A 16,597-nucleotide genomic window follows, 5' to 3' on the forward strand; every position below is an offset into this window, starting at 1 on the left:
TTTCATTAGACTAATTCAAGACAAGACTTCACTTTCAACTCGTAACACGTGAGAATGTCACATGAAAGCTGATAAGCAGATTCTGGCCAGAGCACTGGTGTACCTACTTCAGGCTGGAGCCCCCTGACTGAGTTCTTTTGGCATGTGTTTGGAGTGTCTTACATTTAAACCATGCAAGAGCAAGTCAAAGGCAGGCATCATAGGAATAGCTACTATATAAAAAAAAGGTAACATATTTTATCATAAAAACTATGCTTTTCAAAGCTGAAAATCTTTGTGCTGAGCTTGAGACTGCACTGTATGGCTGACACGAGGCTTTGGTCACAGATTATGCATGAACAATCCAGAACCTCCTGCATTCTTCATGAATTTGTATCTTGTGTATTTTGTCCTTGCCCACACAAGCTAGAAAATTAAGGAAAACATGCACAATGATAAAGAAAACACAGTGCAATTTAGGAACCATTCAAGAAAATCATGGTTAAATTACCTATATGTTATATCCAGAGACAACTCAAACAATTGCGGCTGAAGAACTTATACCATTAACTTTATTACAAATTTTCAAAGGCAGGTGGATTTGCTCTTCCTGCTCAAACAATTTAACAGGATTCTTGCTATTGGCAATTAAATTATTATTTAATTCTACCTTAATATGATTTTAAAGATTCATTATGGCTCTAAAACTGTAGAATACTGTGTGCTTTGTGGATAAATAGGCCAGGGAACAGTTAACAATTCTAGGGATTTATGTCTATCATATTGATTGGTCAGGGTAACATGTGAGCTCCTGTAAAATCCTTTTACAAAACATTATAGTTTATCATACTGTCCTAGGCTGACTATATGATGCTTTTATCCCCAATCATCTGTTCTGTTTATGATGAATAATAAGTTTTGCACCTTTAAGACTTGTTCCAAGAGTGAAATGGGGAGAGAAGAAGCACAGAGTTTTGTTTTCAGACACTGCACTCACTCCTCCACATTCCTGCTCCTGGACTGTGTTGTCTGCAGATGGACAGACACTGGGACAGAGCTCCCCTTTGTTTTGGTTAGTTTTAGCTAGCCGAGGCAAAAAAGTTCCCTGGACTGTGAGAATTTTACTTTTCTTTGGACCTGTTTAGACCTGCTCTGGACTGAACACCCAGAAGAGCACCGGCAGCTGCACCTGTGGCTCACCAGGCCAGGCCTGGGCTGCGGCATTTCCAGCACCAGAGGGACTGATCAGAGCCTGAGTGAGCTGAACTGCAACCTGGGGAGGGACTTTCTGAGTTTGTCATCTCTTTTCCAGCAGTAAGAGCTTTTATTGATTAATCTTGTTTAGGTTTTCCTGTTTAATAAATTGAGGTTTATTAAACAAGGTTTTTCCAAAAAACAGGTTTTTCCACTTTTCTCCAAGGAGGTATTTTTCCCCGACTGGCTGGGGGAGAGGCTGATTGAATCTGCTTCCTAGAGGAACCCCTTAGGGGATTCTCTCCCAAATTTACCCTGAACCAGCACACATACTTAACTTGAAAGGATTGTCTGTCTTTACCAGGTGTTAACTTCAAAGAATCCCAGAATCAATGAGGTTGTAAGAGATCACTGAGATCATTGAGTCAAGCTTTGGACCAAACACCACCTTGTCAAACAGACCAGAGCACTGAGTGCCACATCCAGCTGATCTTTGAACATATTCAGAGACCCTGGGCAGTGCCTTCCAATGCTTAAGAAACCTTTCTGTGAAGAAATTCCTCTGATGTCCAACTTAACCTCCCCGGTGCAGCTTAAGACTGTGTCTTCTTGTCCTGTCACTGCTTGTCTGTGAGGAGAGCCCAATCCCCATCTTACTACAACCTCCTGTCAGGGTGGTGTAGAGAGTGACAATGTTCCCCCTAGGCCTCCTTTGCTCAAGACTGAGCCCTCCTGAGCTCCCTTAGTTCTCTCAGCCATTTCTCATCAGACTTATTCTCTAGACCCTTAATCAACTTCTTTTCTCTTCTCTGGGTTTGGTCCAGATCCTCAATGTCCTTCCTTAGATGATGCCAGGATGGGTCAGAGGGCAGATCTGCTGGAGGACAGGAAGGCTGCAGAGGGCCCTGGACAGGCTGGATCCATGGGCTGAGACCACTGGCATGAGGGTAAACAGGACCAAGTGCTGGGTTGTACACTTTGGCCACACTGACCCTCTGCAGCTCCCAGCTGTGGAAAGAGTGGCTGTGAAGCCAATTGACAACACCTGAACCTGAGCCCAGGTGTGCCCAGGTGGGGAAAAAGGCCAATCGGCATCCTGGCCTGTATCAGCAATAGTGCAGCCATCAGGATCAGGGCAGTGATTGTCCTGTGCTGGGCACTGATGAAGAACATCTCGAGTGCTGTGTCACTTTTTGGGGCCTTCAACAATAATTAAAATTTCTCAAGCAATTGCTTTATTCATTATTTATTTGCCTCCCTTCCCTGCTTGGCTGTGATCAGAACTACACCAAAAGGAAAGTGCCTGCAGCCAAGGGAAAGCTGCCCTTGGGTATCTGTTTCTGTTTGTTGCTGCTGGTGGTGGTGTTTGTTTGCCTTGCTGTACATATTGGTAAAGAGCTGTTACTCCTTTTCCCATATCTTTGCCTGAAAGCCCCTCAATTTCAAAATTATAATAATTTGGAGGGAAGGGGGTCACATTCTCCATTCTAGAGAGGTCCTGCAGACATCTGTCTTTCAAACCAAGACAAGCTGACAATCAACAATTTATTAACAATTGTTTATTAACAATTAATTGAGAATTATCAATTACTTATCAATCTAATAAACAGCTAATTAACTTAGGTAACTAAAAGGTAAGATAGAGGTCTTCACTGGAGCTTGAAAGGGTACTGCAGGGGTCCCTGCTGAAGGGACCATCAGCAGCAGAAGGCACGGTGTTGCTGGCTCCTGCCGGATGCTCCAGCTGACACAAACGCTGTCTCTCAGGTGCTAGTCTCCACAGCCACTCCTTCTTGGGTCCCTGGCCTTTCTCTGTGTGGTGGTTTGACAGGAAATGTGTTTTTTGGGATGCTGTGTTTTGGGCCAATGGATATTCAGACTTTAATATTGGCATTTAACCTGGCCATTGGGACATTGGACACGCCTCTGAGAGCACGGGGTTAAAAGCAGAGCTCTCCCCTGGGAGGTTCTCTTGGGTTTCCGGCGGGAAAGAGTTCGGGTCTCTGCCCCGGCCCAGCTGCTGGCTGGGCAGGAAGAGGGGAAAGCCATGGCCGGGAGAGGTAGGCCTGAGCCCGGGGGTGGAAGGGTGGAAGAGAGAGAGAGAGACACCGGGAGCCATCGGGCAGCCCCCCTGAGAGACACAGAGAGAGAGAGAGAAAGAGAGAGAGAGAGAGAGAGAGAGAGCCAGTGCCCGAGACTGTAACCTTGAAACTGGATAAACATGGGCCTGTGCCGGCAGCACGGCTGGGACGGAGAAGAAGGGGGGGTTGCAGCCGGCCGCTTGTAGGAGCTTTTAACCCCTTTTCAGAGAATGAGAACTTTACAGAACATTGACGTCTCCTAGAAGATCGAGTGGAAGATGATGAAGGAAATGTGCAAGTGTGAGAGGTCTGGCCGAGTGAGAGAGAGTGGAAGAATAGAGAAGAATCCTAGAGGGAAGAGATGATGGAGTGGATTTTGCTGGTCTCTTTTTGTACAGCCATGGACAGAACCATGTTCCTTGTGATACAGAGACTGCATTCTAGGGGGAGGCAATGCCTCAGAACCAAGAGAGTTCAGTGTTGATGCCCCTCAGCCCCAGGGGGTGGAAAAATATGGGGGGGACAGGTGTCCCAAAGCAGAGATTGTGGGGACAGGTGTCCCAAAGGAGAGACTGTGCCTTTTTTGGATCGGGACAAAGCATCCCTAAAAAGACAACCCTAGAAGCAGCTCTGGTCTGTGTTCAGTGGTGAGAGCACTGGACATGAAAAGGAAGAAGTCACGACGGCAGATGTACTCCGGGCAGTGCCACGAATGACGCAGAAACACACGAGGCTTCAGCTGTGTTTCCAGGGGAAGCCCATGGTACAAGAAGGACTCCTCTCCTCTTGATGAACTGAGGATTGATTGTCTAAAAGGTGGTGCTGGACCAGGAGTTGGTGATTTGGGGAATAGATGTATTGTGTTGGGAATTTTGTGGGGGGAGGAGGAAATGTACTTGTAAGGTTTTCATTTTCCTGTGTGTGTTCCTTTTTATCTATAGTTGTAGCGTAGTTAATAAAGTTTTGTTTTCTTCATTTCCAAGTGGAAGCCCGCTTTGCTCATTCCTGGTCACATCTCACAGCAGAAACCAGGGAGAGGGTATCCTCATGGGGGCACTGGCATTGTGCCAGTGTCAAACCATGAAAGAATGGTAATGAGCCATGGGACACTGAATCCCTGCACTGGAGAGCTGAAGGCTGAACAAGTGATTTGGAAAATTAAATCAAATTATTCCCTGAGGCTTGGCTTGTTAAGGCGTTCTGAATGTCAATGAGCCCTGGGACACTGAATTCCTGCACTGAAGAGCTGAAGGCTGAACAAGCCTCTGCAGCAGTGAAATTCAGCAGCAGCCTCCAAGTTGCTGAGGATGTCAGCAGCCCCCAGTGAGGCCATCCCTGCCCAGAGACCGTGGGGGAATGGGCAGACAAGGAGAGCGTCCCTGGGGCTGGGGCAGCACAACTCAGAGGCACCAGCGGCTCCAGCTGGGCAATGGAGTGTGGAATGTGGCTGGGAAAGCCCTGCCTGGGCTGGGCCAAGCAGCACACACAAGCCCTGACTCCCATATCCCAAAAAAACTCTCTCAAGCAGACATTTAAAAGGAATTACAATTGTTTGTGTACTCTAAGTTAGATGCACTAAGAAATATCAATAAGAGATTTTTAGGAGCTCAAAACAACAAAACAGGAACTTTACTTGGAACTTCAGAAAATCAGAGAAGCTTTGGCAAAAGTTTTAATATGACATTCAATCAACAAAAAACACTTATCAAAGCATTATCTTGGCCCATTCCACTTCACAAACTCTAAGCCTGTTCAATTTTAAGTTAAACAAAATGTCCAAGAGGACGTATATAGAAGTAGACACAGAAAGAGAGAAAATATAATTTAGAGAAGTGCACACATATCAGGACCCAGGACATCCCTCTGGCTGTCCTGAGCAGCCAAGACCCCTGCCAGGGGTCTCAGAGACCGTGGCACAGAGCCCAAAACACCTGTGGTTTTGATTATGACCCGTGGAGCAAATTACCAACCTTGTATGAAAATCAGCAAGCCACAACAGATTAAGTAGAATACTAGTGAAGTTATCATGGAGGGGAAAAGTAGATTTTAGGGTTTTTGGTATGGGGGTCCAGGAGGCAACATGGAGGGAACTTGGAACTGGGTATTTTCTCCTTCTTCTTCTTGCCCTCCATCTTCTGCTGTGATGTTGGCACTTAGTGATTGGTTTCGAGTAGAAGCTCACTGTCTAACATAGGTGATAGGTATTGGAAAGTAATTGTAAACATTGTACACGTAGTTTTTAGTATAAAGACATAACACCACCCCGGGGGCAGGCAGAATGCCTCGGACTGTCCTGCTGATCTGACCTCAGCAGGGCAGAAGAAAATTTTGTATAGATAAGGTAAAATAAACAACCTTGAGACCAAGAAATGAAGAGCTCTGACTCCTTCATCAAGCACCAAGCTGGGAAAAGAGACTTTCAAACTTTTCTGAGGGTCACTCTGACAAGCTAACGATCCCGACATACACACAGCTACCAACTCCTGGATTCCAGCACTGTTCTGATGGAAATTCCAAGAGGATGCAGGGTCAAGATGTGTGCTTGCCTTGTGGTCAGCCTTCAATAGCCCTTGGTCTCCCTGGGCCCTTCCCCCAGGTGGGGCTTGGGCTCATTTGGTCCCTCAGGAGCTGGGCTGGGGCTGCAGAGGTGGCTGTGGAGCATTGCCTGTGCTGTGCCAGGGACTGGCAGCCACTGCTGGGCTGGGATAGAGGCTCTGGGGGGATTGGGGTTCCAGGGCAGGGCAGGGCTGGGGTTCCAGGGCAGGGCAAGGCTGGACCTGCCCCTTCCTCCCCCACACATGAAATGTTTCAAGCCAACAATCTCCTCCAGTCTCTCAAAACAGGCAATGTTGGAGGTGGAACCCCATTTCTGGCCATGGGCACCTGGACTAGAAGGACAGTTCTTTTCTACAGGAAGGAAAGCACAGAGCCCCAGTGTTTGGAAGGCAGGTGAGAGCCTCAGTAGGCCAAGGCCATTCAGACTTGTCAGGAATGGCAGATTTTGTCTGGGAGCAGTCTTTGGATATAGGGAATTTGGAGGTGGAAACCCAATCTCACCCACGGGTTCCTGGAGAAGGTGGACAGTTCTTTCCCATAGGAAGGGGAGCATGGAGTCTTCCCCAGTGTTTTAGGGACAGATGAGATGTGACCCTTGTGAAACCATTGCCAGCCAGACTTGTCCTGGCAATATTCCTATGTGAACAATCCCTGGATATATGGAAATTTGGAGGTGAAATCCCAATTCTGGCCATGGGTGCCAGGACAAGAAGGACAGTTCTTTTCCATAGGAAGGAAAGCACGGAGCCCCAGTGTTTCAGCAGCAGATGAGAAGAGACCCTCAACATGCCAAGGTCAGCTGAACCAGTCAGGTGGCCCCTGGGGGGCCAAACCAGCCAGACCTGTTCTGTGCTCCATTGGTTTTGTGGGACCCCCATAGTGTCACAATGATGCCTTGGATCCATGAGGCCCCACAGTGCCGTAATGGTGACTTGTTTCCATGGGGTCCCGCAGGGTCACAATGGCCCCAAGGTCCAGAAGGTCCTGCAGTGTCCCAATGGTCCCAACAATTCCATGGGGCCTTGAAGTGTCACAATGGTCTCCAGTGTTCCCCAGGCCCCACAGTGTCACATGACTCCTCTATTCCATGAGCCATGCATTGTCACAATGGACCTTTGGTTCCATGCAGCCCTGCAGTGTCACAAAGGCCTCTTGGTTTCAGGAGGCCCCACAGTATCACAATGGTCCTCTTGTTTCTGTGGGGACTCCCAGGGCCACAATGGTCTCACTGGTTCCATGAGGCCCCACAGTGTCACAATGGTCCCTTGGTCTCACAGGGCCCCACAGTGTCACAATGCTCCCTTGGTCTCACAGGGCCCCACAGTGTCACAATGCTCCCTTGGTTCCATGGGCCCTATGCTGCTGCATTCCCCCCTCCCCTTCTCAGGCCACCCTGCCAGATGAGAAATGCTCCTTGGGGCTCGGCCTTGGCCAACAGCCCCTGGGCTCAGCTCCTCTGCAGCTCATCACAAACACTGTCTGCCCCAGGCACTGCTGCTGCCCAACCAGCTCCTGCTTTCTGGAGGAGCAGCCCTGGGAACTGCTTTTGTTCCCTCCGTGGCACAACATCCCTGTTCTCACCCTGCCAAAGAAAGCTGTTGGTGCCAAGTGCGGTCAGGATGAACCATTGCTGGGACTGAAGCCCCTCTCTTGGGGCCCTGCAAACAGCGCTCCAAAAGGAGCCCTTGGAGCTCTCCTGGGCCAGCGACTCCCTCTGAGTGGGGCCTCTCCCAGCCGGGAACTCTCCCGTTTGCTGCACTCGGGGATCCTGAACAAGCACAGAGCCTGGGCCGATCCCCCCACTCCTCCAGGCTCAACCCTTCACCCGCTGGGGAGATGCCAAAGGATCCACAGGGATCCACAGGGATCCTGATGCCCTGAGGGCATTTCCTGCCCTCAGGGGAATTTCTCAGAGGTGCCTTGCACTGACTCTTTGTGTGCACACAGGAGTGCCTGTGCTGGGGAAATGTGGCAGAATTGCTGCTCTCTGAGGGGTTTGAGAGCCTTGGATAGCTGAGCCAGTCAGGCGCGTAAGTGACGTTAAGTCACAAGCTGTAAGCTAAGTTAAATGCTGTTAAGAGTTGGGTTTTTTTCTAAGTTGTATGCTTAATGTAAGTTATAAGCTAAGTTGAATATTGTTAAGGGTTATTGCACTATTAAATCATTAAGTCATAGGTTGTAAGTTAGGTTAAATACTGTTAAGTGCTGTTCTTTTGCTAAGTTGTCAAGTTGAAGGCAGAAGTTATGATTAAGGTAGAAGTTAAGTCCTATTAGGTTTGAGCTCTGTTTAGCTTTTGGGCCATATTCCTTTTATCCTTGCCCTCACTGTCCTTTTGTCACACACACACACACAGGGACAGTTCTTGGCTCATTTCAGGTTTGATTGTCTGGATTTTTTTTTGTTTTGTTGTTGCTTTGTTTCCTTGGTGTGCCTGAAGTGTCCAGTCAGAAGCAGAGTGACTCTTGCCAAGGAACTTTGTGCTGCTGTCCCTTAATATTCAATCTGGTTTTTGCTGCTCCCTTGCTGGGGATATTTTCAGCGCTCTCAAGCCCTCGTTGGTACCAGGGTGAAGGAGCCCTGGCCCAGGCTCTGGCCCTGGGGGACATTGGGACGCTGCCGGGGGGTCCCTGTCCCCCTGTGCCACCCCCCAGGGCCCCGGCCCCCCGTCCCCGTGTCAGGCTCTGGGGTCGATCTCGTGGAACATCCTCTGGGGGAGGCTGCGGGGCCGGGGGCGGGGGGACCCGGGGGGACAGGGGACCCCGCTGTGCACGAGCAGGGTTGGACTGCTCTGGGGGAACTGTGAGGGGGCCGGGGCAGAGTGACCTCCCCAGTGACCTCACACAGCCCCTGTGACGTCACACAGCCAACTGTGACATCACACAGCCCCTCTGTTTTCACACAGTCCCCTGTGATGTCACACAGTCTCTGTGATGTCACACAGTGTCATGGTTTGAAACTGGCACAATGCCAGTTCCCCCATGACGATACCTTCTCCCTGGTTTCTGCTGGGAGATGTGACCAGGAATAAGCAAAGCAGGCTCCTACTTAGGGAAGAAAGAAAACAAAACTTTATTAACTACACTGCGACTACAGATAAAAAGGAACACACACAAGGAAAATGAAAACCTTACAAATACATTTCCTCCTCCCCCCACAAAATTTCCAACACAATGCATCTATTCCCCAAATCACCAACTCTCGGTCCAGCACCACTCTTCAAACAATCAATCCTCAGTTCATCAAGAGGAGAGGAGTCCTTTTTGTATCATGGGTTTCCCCTGGAAACACAGCTGAAGCCTCGTGTGTTTCCGCGTCACTCGTGGCACTGCCCAGAGTCCATCTGCCGTCGTGACCTCTTCCTTTCATGTCCAGTGCTCTCACCACTGAACATGGACCAGAGCTGCTTCTAGGGTTGTCTTTTTTTAAGGATGCTCTGTCCCGATCCAAAAAAGGCACAGTCTCTCCTTTGGGACACCTGTCCCCACAATCTCTCCTTTGGGACACCTGTCCCCCCCATATTTTTTCACCCCCTGGGGCCGAGGGGCACCAACACTGAACCCTCTTGGATCTGTGGCCATTGCCTCCCCCTAGATGCAGTCTCTGTATCACAAGGAACATGGTTCTGTCCATGGCTGTACAAAAAGAGTCGAGCAAAAGCCACTCCATCATCTCTTCCCACTAGGGTTCTTGTCTATTCTTCCACATTTTTCTCTCTTCCTGGGTCTTCTTCTATTTTTGTCCCCTTGCAAATTTTGATTAACTTTAAATTGAACAAGCTACGAGTTTGTGAAGTTGAATGGGCCAAGTTAATGCTTTGAGAAGTGTTTTGTGTTGATTCAATATTGTATTAAACCTTTTGCCAAAGTTTCTCTGATTTTCTAAATTTGCCAGTAAAGTCTGTTTTGTTGCTTTGAGCTCCTGAAAATCCCTTGTTGGTATTTCTCCAGCACATCCAGCTCAGAGGACACAAACAACAGTAAATTCCTTTTAAATGTCTCATTGAGAGAGTTGTTTGGGGGATGGGGGTCAGGGCTTGTGTGTCCTGCTTGGCCCAGCCCAGGCAGGGCTTTCCCAGCCACATTCCACACTCCATTGCCCAGCTGGAGCCGCTGGTGCCTCTGAGTTGTGCTGCCCCAGCCCCAGGGACGCTCTCCTTGTCTGCCCATTCCCCCACGGTCTCTGGGCAGGGATGGCCTCACTGGGGGCTGCTGACATCCTCAGCAACTTGGAGGCTGCTGCTGAATTTCCCTGCTCCAGAGGCTTGTTCAGCCTTCAGCTCTTCAGTGCAGGAATTCAGTGTCCCAGGGCTCATGAACATTCAGAACACCTGAACAAGCCAAGTCTCTGGGAATCATTTGATTTAATTTTCCAAATCACTTGTTCAGCCTTCAGCTCCGCAGTTCAGGAATTCAGTGTCCCAGGGCTCATTAACATTCAGAACACCTTAACAAACCAAGCCTCTGGGAATAATTTGATTTTAATTTTCAAATAATTTGTGGTTAAGTAGATCTCAGTACTGTATTCAAACTGTATACATGATATTTAAAAAGGCAGCGAGAAAAGATTTTTTAGGTCCTGTTTAGTTTTCTTTTCCTGTTAATTCATTGAGACGTGCAATCTCTGATTCACACTGAATCCAAGTACCTCCTCATGCAGTTGGAATAGATATGAAAATCAAGACCCTTCATGGCTGACAATCAATCAGACTCTGTCCCTACCCCCAGCCCACCATTTCCCCCATCCAAGCCCTGGCACTCAGAGCAGCCTTGTGCAAAGCTGAGCTCCCTCCAGCCCAGGCTGCACCTGCAGCTTTCAGCTCCTTGGCTCCCACTCCCACCTGCTTTCCTTGGAGAAGGAGCTGCCCGAGACACAGAGGGATGTTCATTTCCTGTCAGTCAGCAAAGCCAAGGGAAGGCACAGCTCCATCAAATGCAAAAGTCATTCCTCTGCTGGATATTAAATCCACTTTCCACAGCAGACAGTCTCAGAGCAATGGAAAACACCTTCTGTGCCCAGCACAGATCCCAATGTCCCCCCCAAACCCTCCCTGCCCCAATTCTGCCCAGATTTGCTCTTTGCACACACGAGTCACAGGCTGAAGCCAGGAGCTCCCTCCATGCCCAGAGGGAGGAAAAGAGAGAAAGGGCATGAAGAGCTCTCCTGTGCAGAGCCAAGGTCCAAGTGCAGCCCCTGCAGTGGGAACCACAACTCATCAGGTTTGTGTCCTTTGGGCTCAGGGCCTGGTGACACTCAGAGCCACAGAAAAGTTTCTTGCCAACAAATAGAAGATGAATATTTGAACAGTTTAAGAACCATCACAGCTCTTCCCTCAGCTCTCTGTGATGTCCCAGCAGCATCTGACATGTCTCCCATCCCCAAGGGATGTCCATACAGGAAAAACTTCAGACAAAGACATAGGAAAAGGTAATTCTGTATAAGATGGAAACACAAATAAGATTTTGACTAATATAATTTTTTTTGAACATCAGAAAGCCTGTGACACTTCCTGTTACTCAAAGCATGAAACCAGTTGGTTGAGAAGCATATGACTTACCAGAGAGCACCTGGAAAAGGAAATCAGAGAGCAGTAGGAAGCACATGTATCCACCTACTCTAAATGAAGAGATGTCCTTTGACATGGCCATTTAAACAAGAGAGCTGTAAATACTTGAAGAAGGAGGGAGAGGAAACAATGAACAGAATATTGGTGACACCAGTAGAAGGCAAGATCAGTATTTCTCCTCCTGCCATCAGTACACCTCCAGGAAATTCTTATTCCTTGTGGGAAAACTTGGCCATTTCTTAAAAAGTAATCAAATGACCCAGATAATAAAGATTTGCTTGTATATTATCAAACCAACAAGTATTAACACCTGTGCTCCTTTCGAGGCAGACATCAGCTGTGTGCCCATGAACAGGCAGTGCCACTTGTGCCCTGAGGTGCCCAGCTGGGATTGGATCTCTCCCAGAGCACCTGAGGGAGAGCAGAGCACCTTGCAAGCTGCAGGTCCCTGACAGCCTCACAGGGCTCCTGTGCCATCAACATCTGCTCTGCTCCAGTCTGAAACAGGGCCCAGCATGGTGCCGGGATCATCAGAAAGCTGAGGTGTGTGCTGGAATTCAATGGCCTCCCCATCCTGCAGCAGCCCTGCATTTCCCTGCTGCAGCCTTGGTCTCCAGCCCAGCCATGGAGGCTCTTTGCGCTCTGGAGTGTTGCTGCAGCCCCCAAGGGCAGCTGAGCTCTGCCTTTGGCCCAGTCAGGCCTGGCCAGCGCAGGCCATGCTCAGCAATTGCTTGTGTGTGCCTGGCCTTGCTGTCAGCCCCGGCAGCGGCTGCGTGGCCCCTTTGTGGCCCTGTGCTGGCCCAGCCATGGTGGCCCAGCCCCTGTGCAGGCCCAGCCCAGGCCAGGAGCATTGCGGCTGGGAACGGCCCCTGTGCCGTGGTGCCCACAGCAGCCTTGGGGCTCTGTGCCCCATGGCCTCCCTGCTGGGCAGCCTCTGCCAGCTCCTGCAGAGCCCGTGGCACCTGTGGGGCTGCACAGACAGCCCTGCCCCGGGCTCTGCCGGCCTCTGGGCCAGCAGAGAGGCAGCCAGGGCTGGCCATGGCCGGGAACAGGCCCTGAGCCCCACAGGAGGATGGAGCTGGGCCACAGCCAAACTCAGCCCAGGCCAAAGCTGGGCTCAGCAGCCAGGGCTGCCAACACACGGGCACAGAGGCTGGCGCTGACAAATGTCCTGGGCCCCCTCCCTGCTCTGTCCCTGCCACCAAGGGCACAGAGAAGCCTCCTCTCTGGGCCACTTGCCTGTTTGCAATGCCTTGCACAGGCGCTGGCCCTGCCCCACAAGGCCTGGCCTGAGTCCTGCCCCTGCACGCTCAGCCAGGCTGAGATGGGCACTGATGGTTTCTGGGCCAGGCTCTCGGAGCCCAGCCCAGCTCCCTGCAAGCTCTGCCAGCTGCCCTGAGCTCTGGGCAGCACCAAGGGCCTCTCTGAGCCCAGCCCAGCCCAGCCGGCTCTGGCCCCACAGCTCTGCTCAGCCCAGGCTGCTCTGGGCACTGGCCCCACGGCCTCAGCCCCTGCCAAGGCCACAGCAGCAGCTGCAGCTGCCACAGGACTCAGCCCCAGCCATGGGGGAAGGTGCTTGGCCAAGGCCAAAGGAGGCTCCCTGGCTGCCCTGCTCCCCTCGGCCTGAGGTGCTGAGAGCTCTGCAGCCCCTGCTGCCATCCCATCTGCCCAGGGCAGCACAAGAGCCCCAGCCTTGGGGCCCTCAAGAGCTGCTCCTGCTCCAGGCCCAGGGCCCATGCCAAAGCTGGGGCAGCTGCCACAAAGCTGTGCCCATTTCTGTTCATTGCTGCTCTGATGGGGCTGAATCCTCAGCCACTTGGAAGTTGCTAGTGAATTTTATTACTCCAGAGGCGTCTTCTTTCTTGAGCTCTTCTGTTCAGGAATTCAGTGAAAAAGGCTCATAAACATTTGTTCAAAATACCTGAGCAAGAAAAAGCTCTGGGAATATTCTACGTTTTCAATTCTTCTGTGATTAATTAGACAGATTTCAGAAGTGTATTTTAGGTGAATGTGCTATACTGAAAAAAATGCCAGGAGAATTGTTATGTCCTCTTTGGTTTTCTTTTCCTGTTAATAGATTGATATCAGCAATGTCCAACTGATATTGACCCTCAGCACCTTCTAATGTAGTCTGAATAGATATGAAAATCAAGACCCTTCATGGCTGACAATCAATAACACTTTTTCCCCAACACCTCCGCACCCTGTCCCTCATCCAGCTCCTGGCATTCCTATGGATCAGGAATGGTGTGGCCAGCAGGAGAAGGGATTCTTCCCCTGTGCTCAGCACTGGTTGGGCAGCACCTCAAGTGCTGTTTCCAGTTCTAGGCCCCCAGTTTAGGAAGGACATGATGGGGATGGAGCGTGTCCAGAGAAGGGAAACAAGGCTTGGGAGAGGACTGGAACACAAGTCCTGTGTGGAGCAGCTGAGGGAGCTGGGGTTGTTTATCCTGGAGAAGAGGAGGCTCAGGGGAGACCTCATCACTCTGCACAACTCCCTGACTGGAGGGTGCAGCCAGGTGTGGGTCAGGCTCTTTTCCCAGGGATAGGGACAGAACAAGAAGACACAGCCTTCAGCTGCACCAAGGGAAGTTTAGGCTGGATATTAGGAAATATTCTTCACATAAATGGTGACTGGGCATTGGAATGGGCTGCCCAGGAAGGTGGGGAATCGCTGTCCCTGGAGGTGTTGAAGGACAGTCTGGATGTGGCGCTCAGTGCCATGGTCTGGGTGACAAGGTGGTGTTAGGTGCCAGGTTGGACTTGATGCTCTCCAAGGTCATTTCCAGCCTGGTTGATTCTCTGATGATTGTGACACTGCAGGGCCTGGGGAAGCATGGGGCCATTGTGACACTGCGGGGCCTGGTGGCACTAAGAGGACCATGGTGACACTGTGTATGATATGGCAGCACAGAGCCAAGGGGCCATGGTGACACTGTTGGCCCTAGCTCTGAGCAACAGCGTCTGCAGTGGCACAGGAAAGTCCCAGCTGATGGGAACAAACTTTCTGGCTGAGTGCAGAGGCCAGGACAAAGCTGAGTGGTTTCCCTGGTGTCCTGCAGGCCTTGCTGGCCCCAGGGGCTGATGGCATTTGTGCTCCCTCAGGTTCATGTCCCCACAGCAACAGCATGGGGGTGCTCCCCTGCTGTGTGCAATGCAAACAGGGGCTGCTGAGGCAGTGCTGCCGTGTCTGTGCCTGCAAGGATGGGGCACCTGTGTGAGCTGGGGGAGAGGCCAGGGCTGCAGAGGGGGGATGTTGTTGGCAGCTGCATGAGGACGCTCTGGGACGCTGCCCTGGGCTGTGCAGCGCCCTGGGCATGGATCAGCCCCTGCTCTGCTGCTCCTTCCCGTCTGCCCCAGGGCCCTTGCAGAGCCCCAGCCATGCTGTTTGCCCCCAGCCTGCCCACGGCCAGCCTGGGGCTGCTGACGGGGGTTTCTGTGCTGAGCATTGGCCTGGCCGTGTTCTTGAGAGAGCCTGGGCAAGGAGCCTGGAGCCCCCAGGGCCTGGCCTGAGGCGTCAGCGCTGCCCCAGCAGTGCCCATGGCCTGTCCCTGCTGCAGCCCCGGCACTGCCACCCCCAGGGCTGTGCCCGGCCCCGAGAGCACTCAGGCCCTGCAGCAACACCAGGGCCACCAGGGCAGCGGGGCAGGGCCACGGCAGCAGCACTGGCAACACCAAGTGCTGCTGCTGCTGCTGCTGCTGCTGGGCACAGCTGCTGGGCCAGCACTGATCTGCCCCAGCTCTGCACACAGACATTGCTGCTGCAGCTCCAGAGAAGGCAACAAAAGGGCATCTCTGCAGAAAACTCTGCTGGGACATCCTTTAGTTCCTTTAAAGCCACTGAGAATGCAGCCCCTCACAAACACAGTCTGTGGACACAGGGAAGGAGGAGAGAAACAAAAAGAGAAATGGCACAAATAATGACATTTCTTTGCGGAAAATATGAAAAACCTGAAACAAAGAAATAGAACCTCTGAAACCAAGAAGAAGTATCAAAGTTTACTTTTATTACAATCTATTTACAAATATTCGCTAGCTTTTTAATGTTTCTGAAACCAGTCATCAGTCTCCACACTGCAGCCTTGAGCTCCTGGTTCCTCAGGCTGTAGATGAGGGGGTTCAGGGTTGGAGGCACCAGTGAGTACAGAACTGACAGGGCCAGATCCAGGGATGGGGAGAAGATGGAGGGGGGCTTCAGGTAGGCAAACATGACAGTGCTGACAAACAGGGAGACCACGACCAGGTGAGGGAGGCAGGTGGAAAAGGCTTTGTGCCGTCCCTGCTCAGAGGGGATCCTCAGCACAGCCCTGAAGATCTGCACATAAGAGAAAACAATGAACACAAAGCAACCGAGCCCTAAAAAGGCACTGACAGCCATGAGCCCAAGTTCCCTGAGGTGGGATTCTGAGCAGGAGAGCTTGAGGATCTGTGGGATTTCACAGAAGAACTGGCCCAGGGCATTGCCATGGCACAGGGGCAGGGAAAATGTATTGGCCATGTGCATGAGAGCATTGAGAAAGGCACTGGCCCAGGCAGCTGCTGCCATGTGGGCACAAGCTCTGCTGCCCAGGAGGGTCCCGTAGTGCAGGGGTTTGCAGATGGACACGTAGCGGTCATAGCACATAGTAGTGAGGAGAAAATATTCTGCTCCAATGAAGAAGATCAGGAAAAAAACCTGAGTAGCACATCCTTTGTAGGAGATGTTCCTGGTGTTCCAGAGGGAATTGTGCATGGCTTTGGGGACAGTGGTGCAGATGGAGCCCAGGTCGCTGAGGGCCAGGTTGAGCAGGAAGAAGAACATGGGCGTGTGCAGGTGGTGGCCGCAGGCTACGGCGCTGATGATGAGGCCGTTGCCCAGGAGGGCAGCCAGGGAGATGCCCAGCAAGAGGCAGAAGTGCAGGAGCTGCAGCTGCCACGTGTCTTCCAATGCCAGCAGGAGGAAGTGCCTGATGCAGCTGCTGTTGGACATTTGCTGGGGCTGCACATGGGCACCTGTTCATGGAGAAAGGACAGTGAAGAGTTAGAGGAGATACCTGTCAACAAAATCAAAGCCTTTTCCCATACACCTACCCTGGAACACACACAGATACACTCTGTTTTTAAGAGTTCTGGTGTTTTCTTGAAAAGCTTCCCCATACCTCTGCTGGTGTACTTGAATATCAGAAACCCTCCGCATTTCTACTGCCCTTAGGGAATAGAAAGCACATACTGAGAGGCAAAGTG

At 51.1% G+C, this 16,597-nt stretch overlaps 1 protein-coding gene across 1 annotated transcript; it reads right to left on the bottom strand.

Moving 5' to 3' along the window:
- Window positions 1-15,389: 15,389 nt before the first annotated feature.
- Window positions 15,390-16,343, bottom strand: LOC143692748 (olfactory receptor 14C36-like). The gene has a single exon (XM_077172990.1). The coding sequence runs from the start codon at window positions 16,341-16,343 to the stop codon at window positions 15,390-15,392; it is 954 nt and encodes a 317-aa protein (XP_077029105.1).
- Window positions 16,344-16,597: the final 254 nt, after the last annotated feature.

This window comes from Agelaius phoeniceus (assembly GCF_051311805.1).
Source record: "Agelaius phoeniceus isolate bAgePho1 chromosome W unlocalized genomic scaffold, bAgePho1.hap1 SUPER_W_unloc_2, whole genome shotgun sequence".
NCBI classification, from domain to species: domain Eukaryota; kingdom Metazoa; phylum Chordata; class Aves; order Passeriformes; family Icteridae; genus Agelaius; species Agelaius phoeniceus.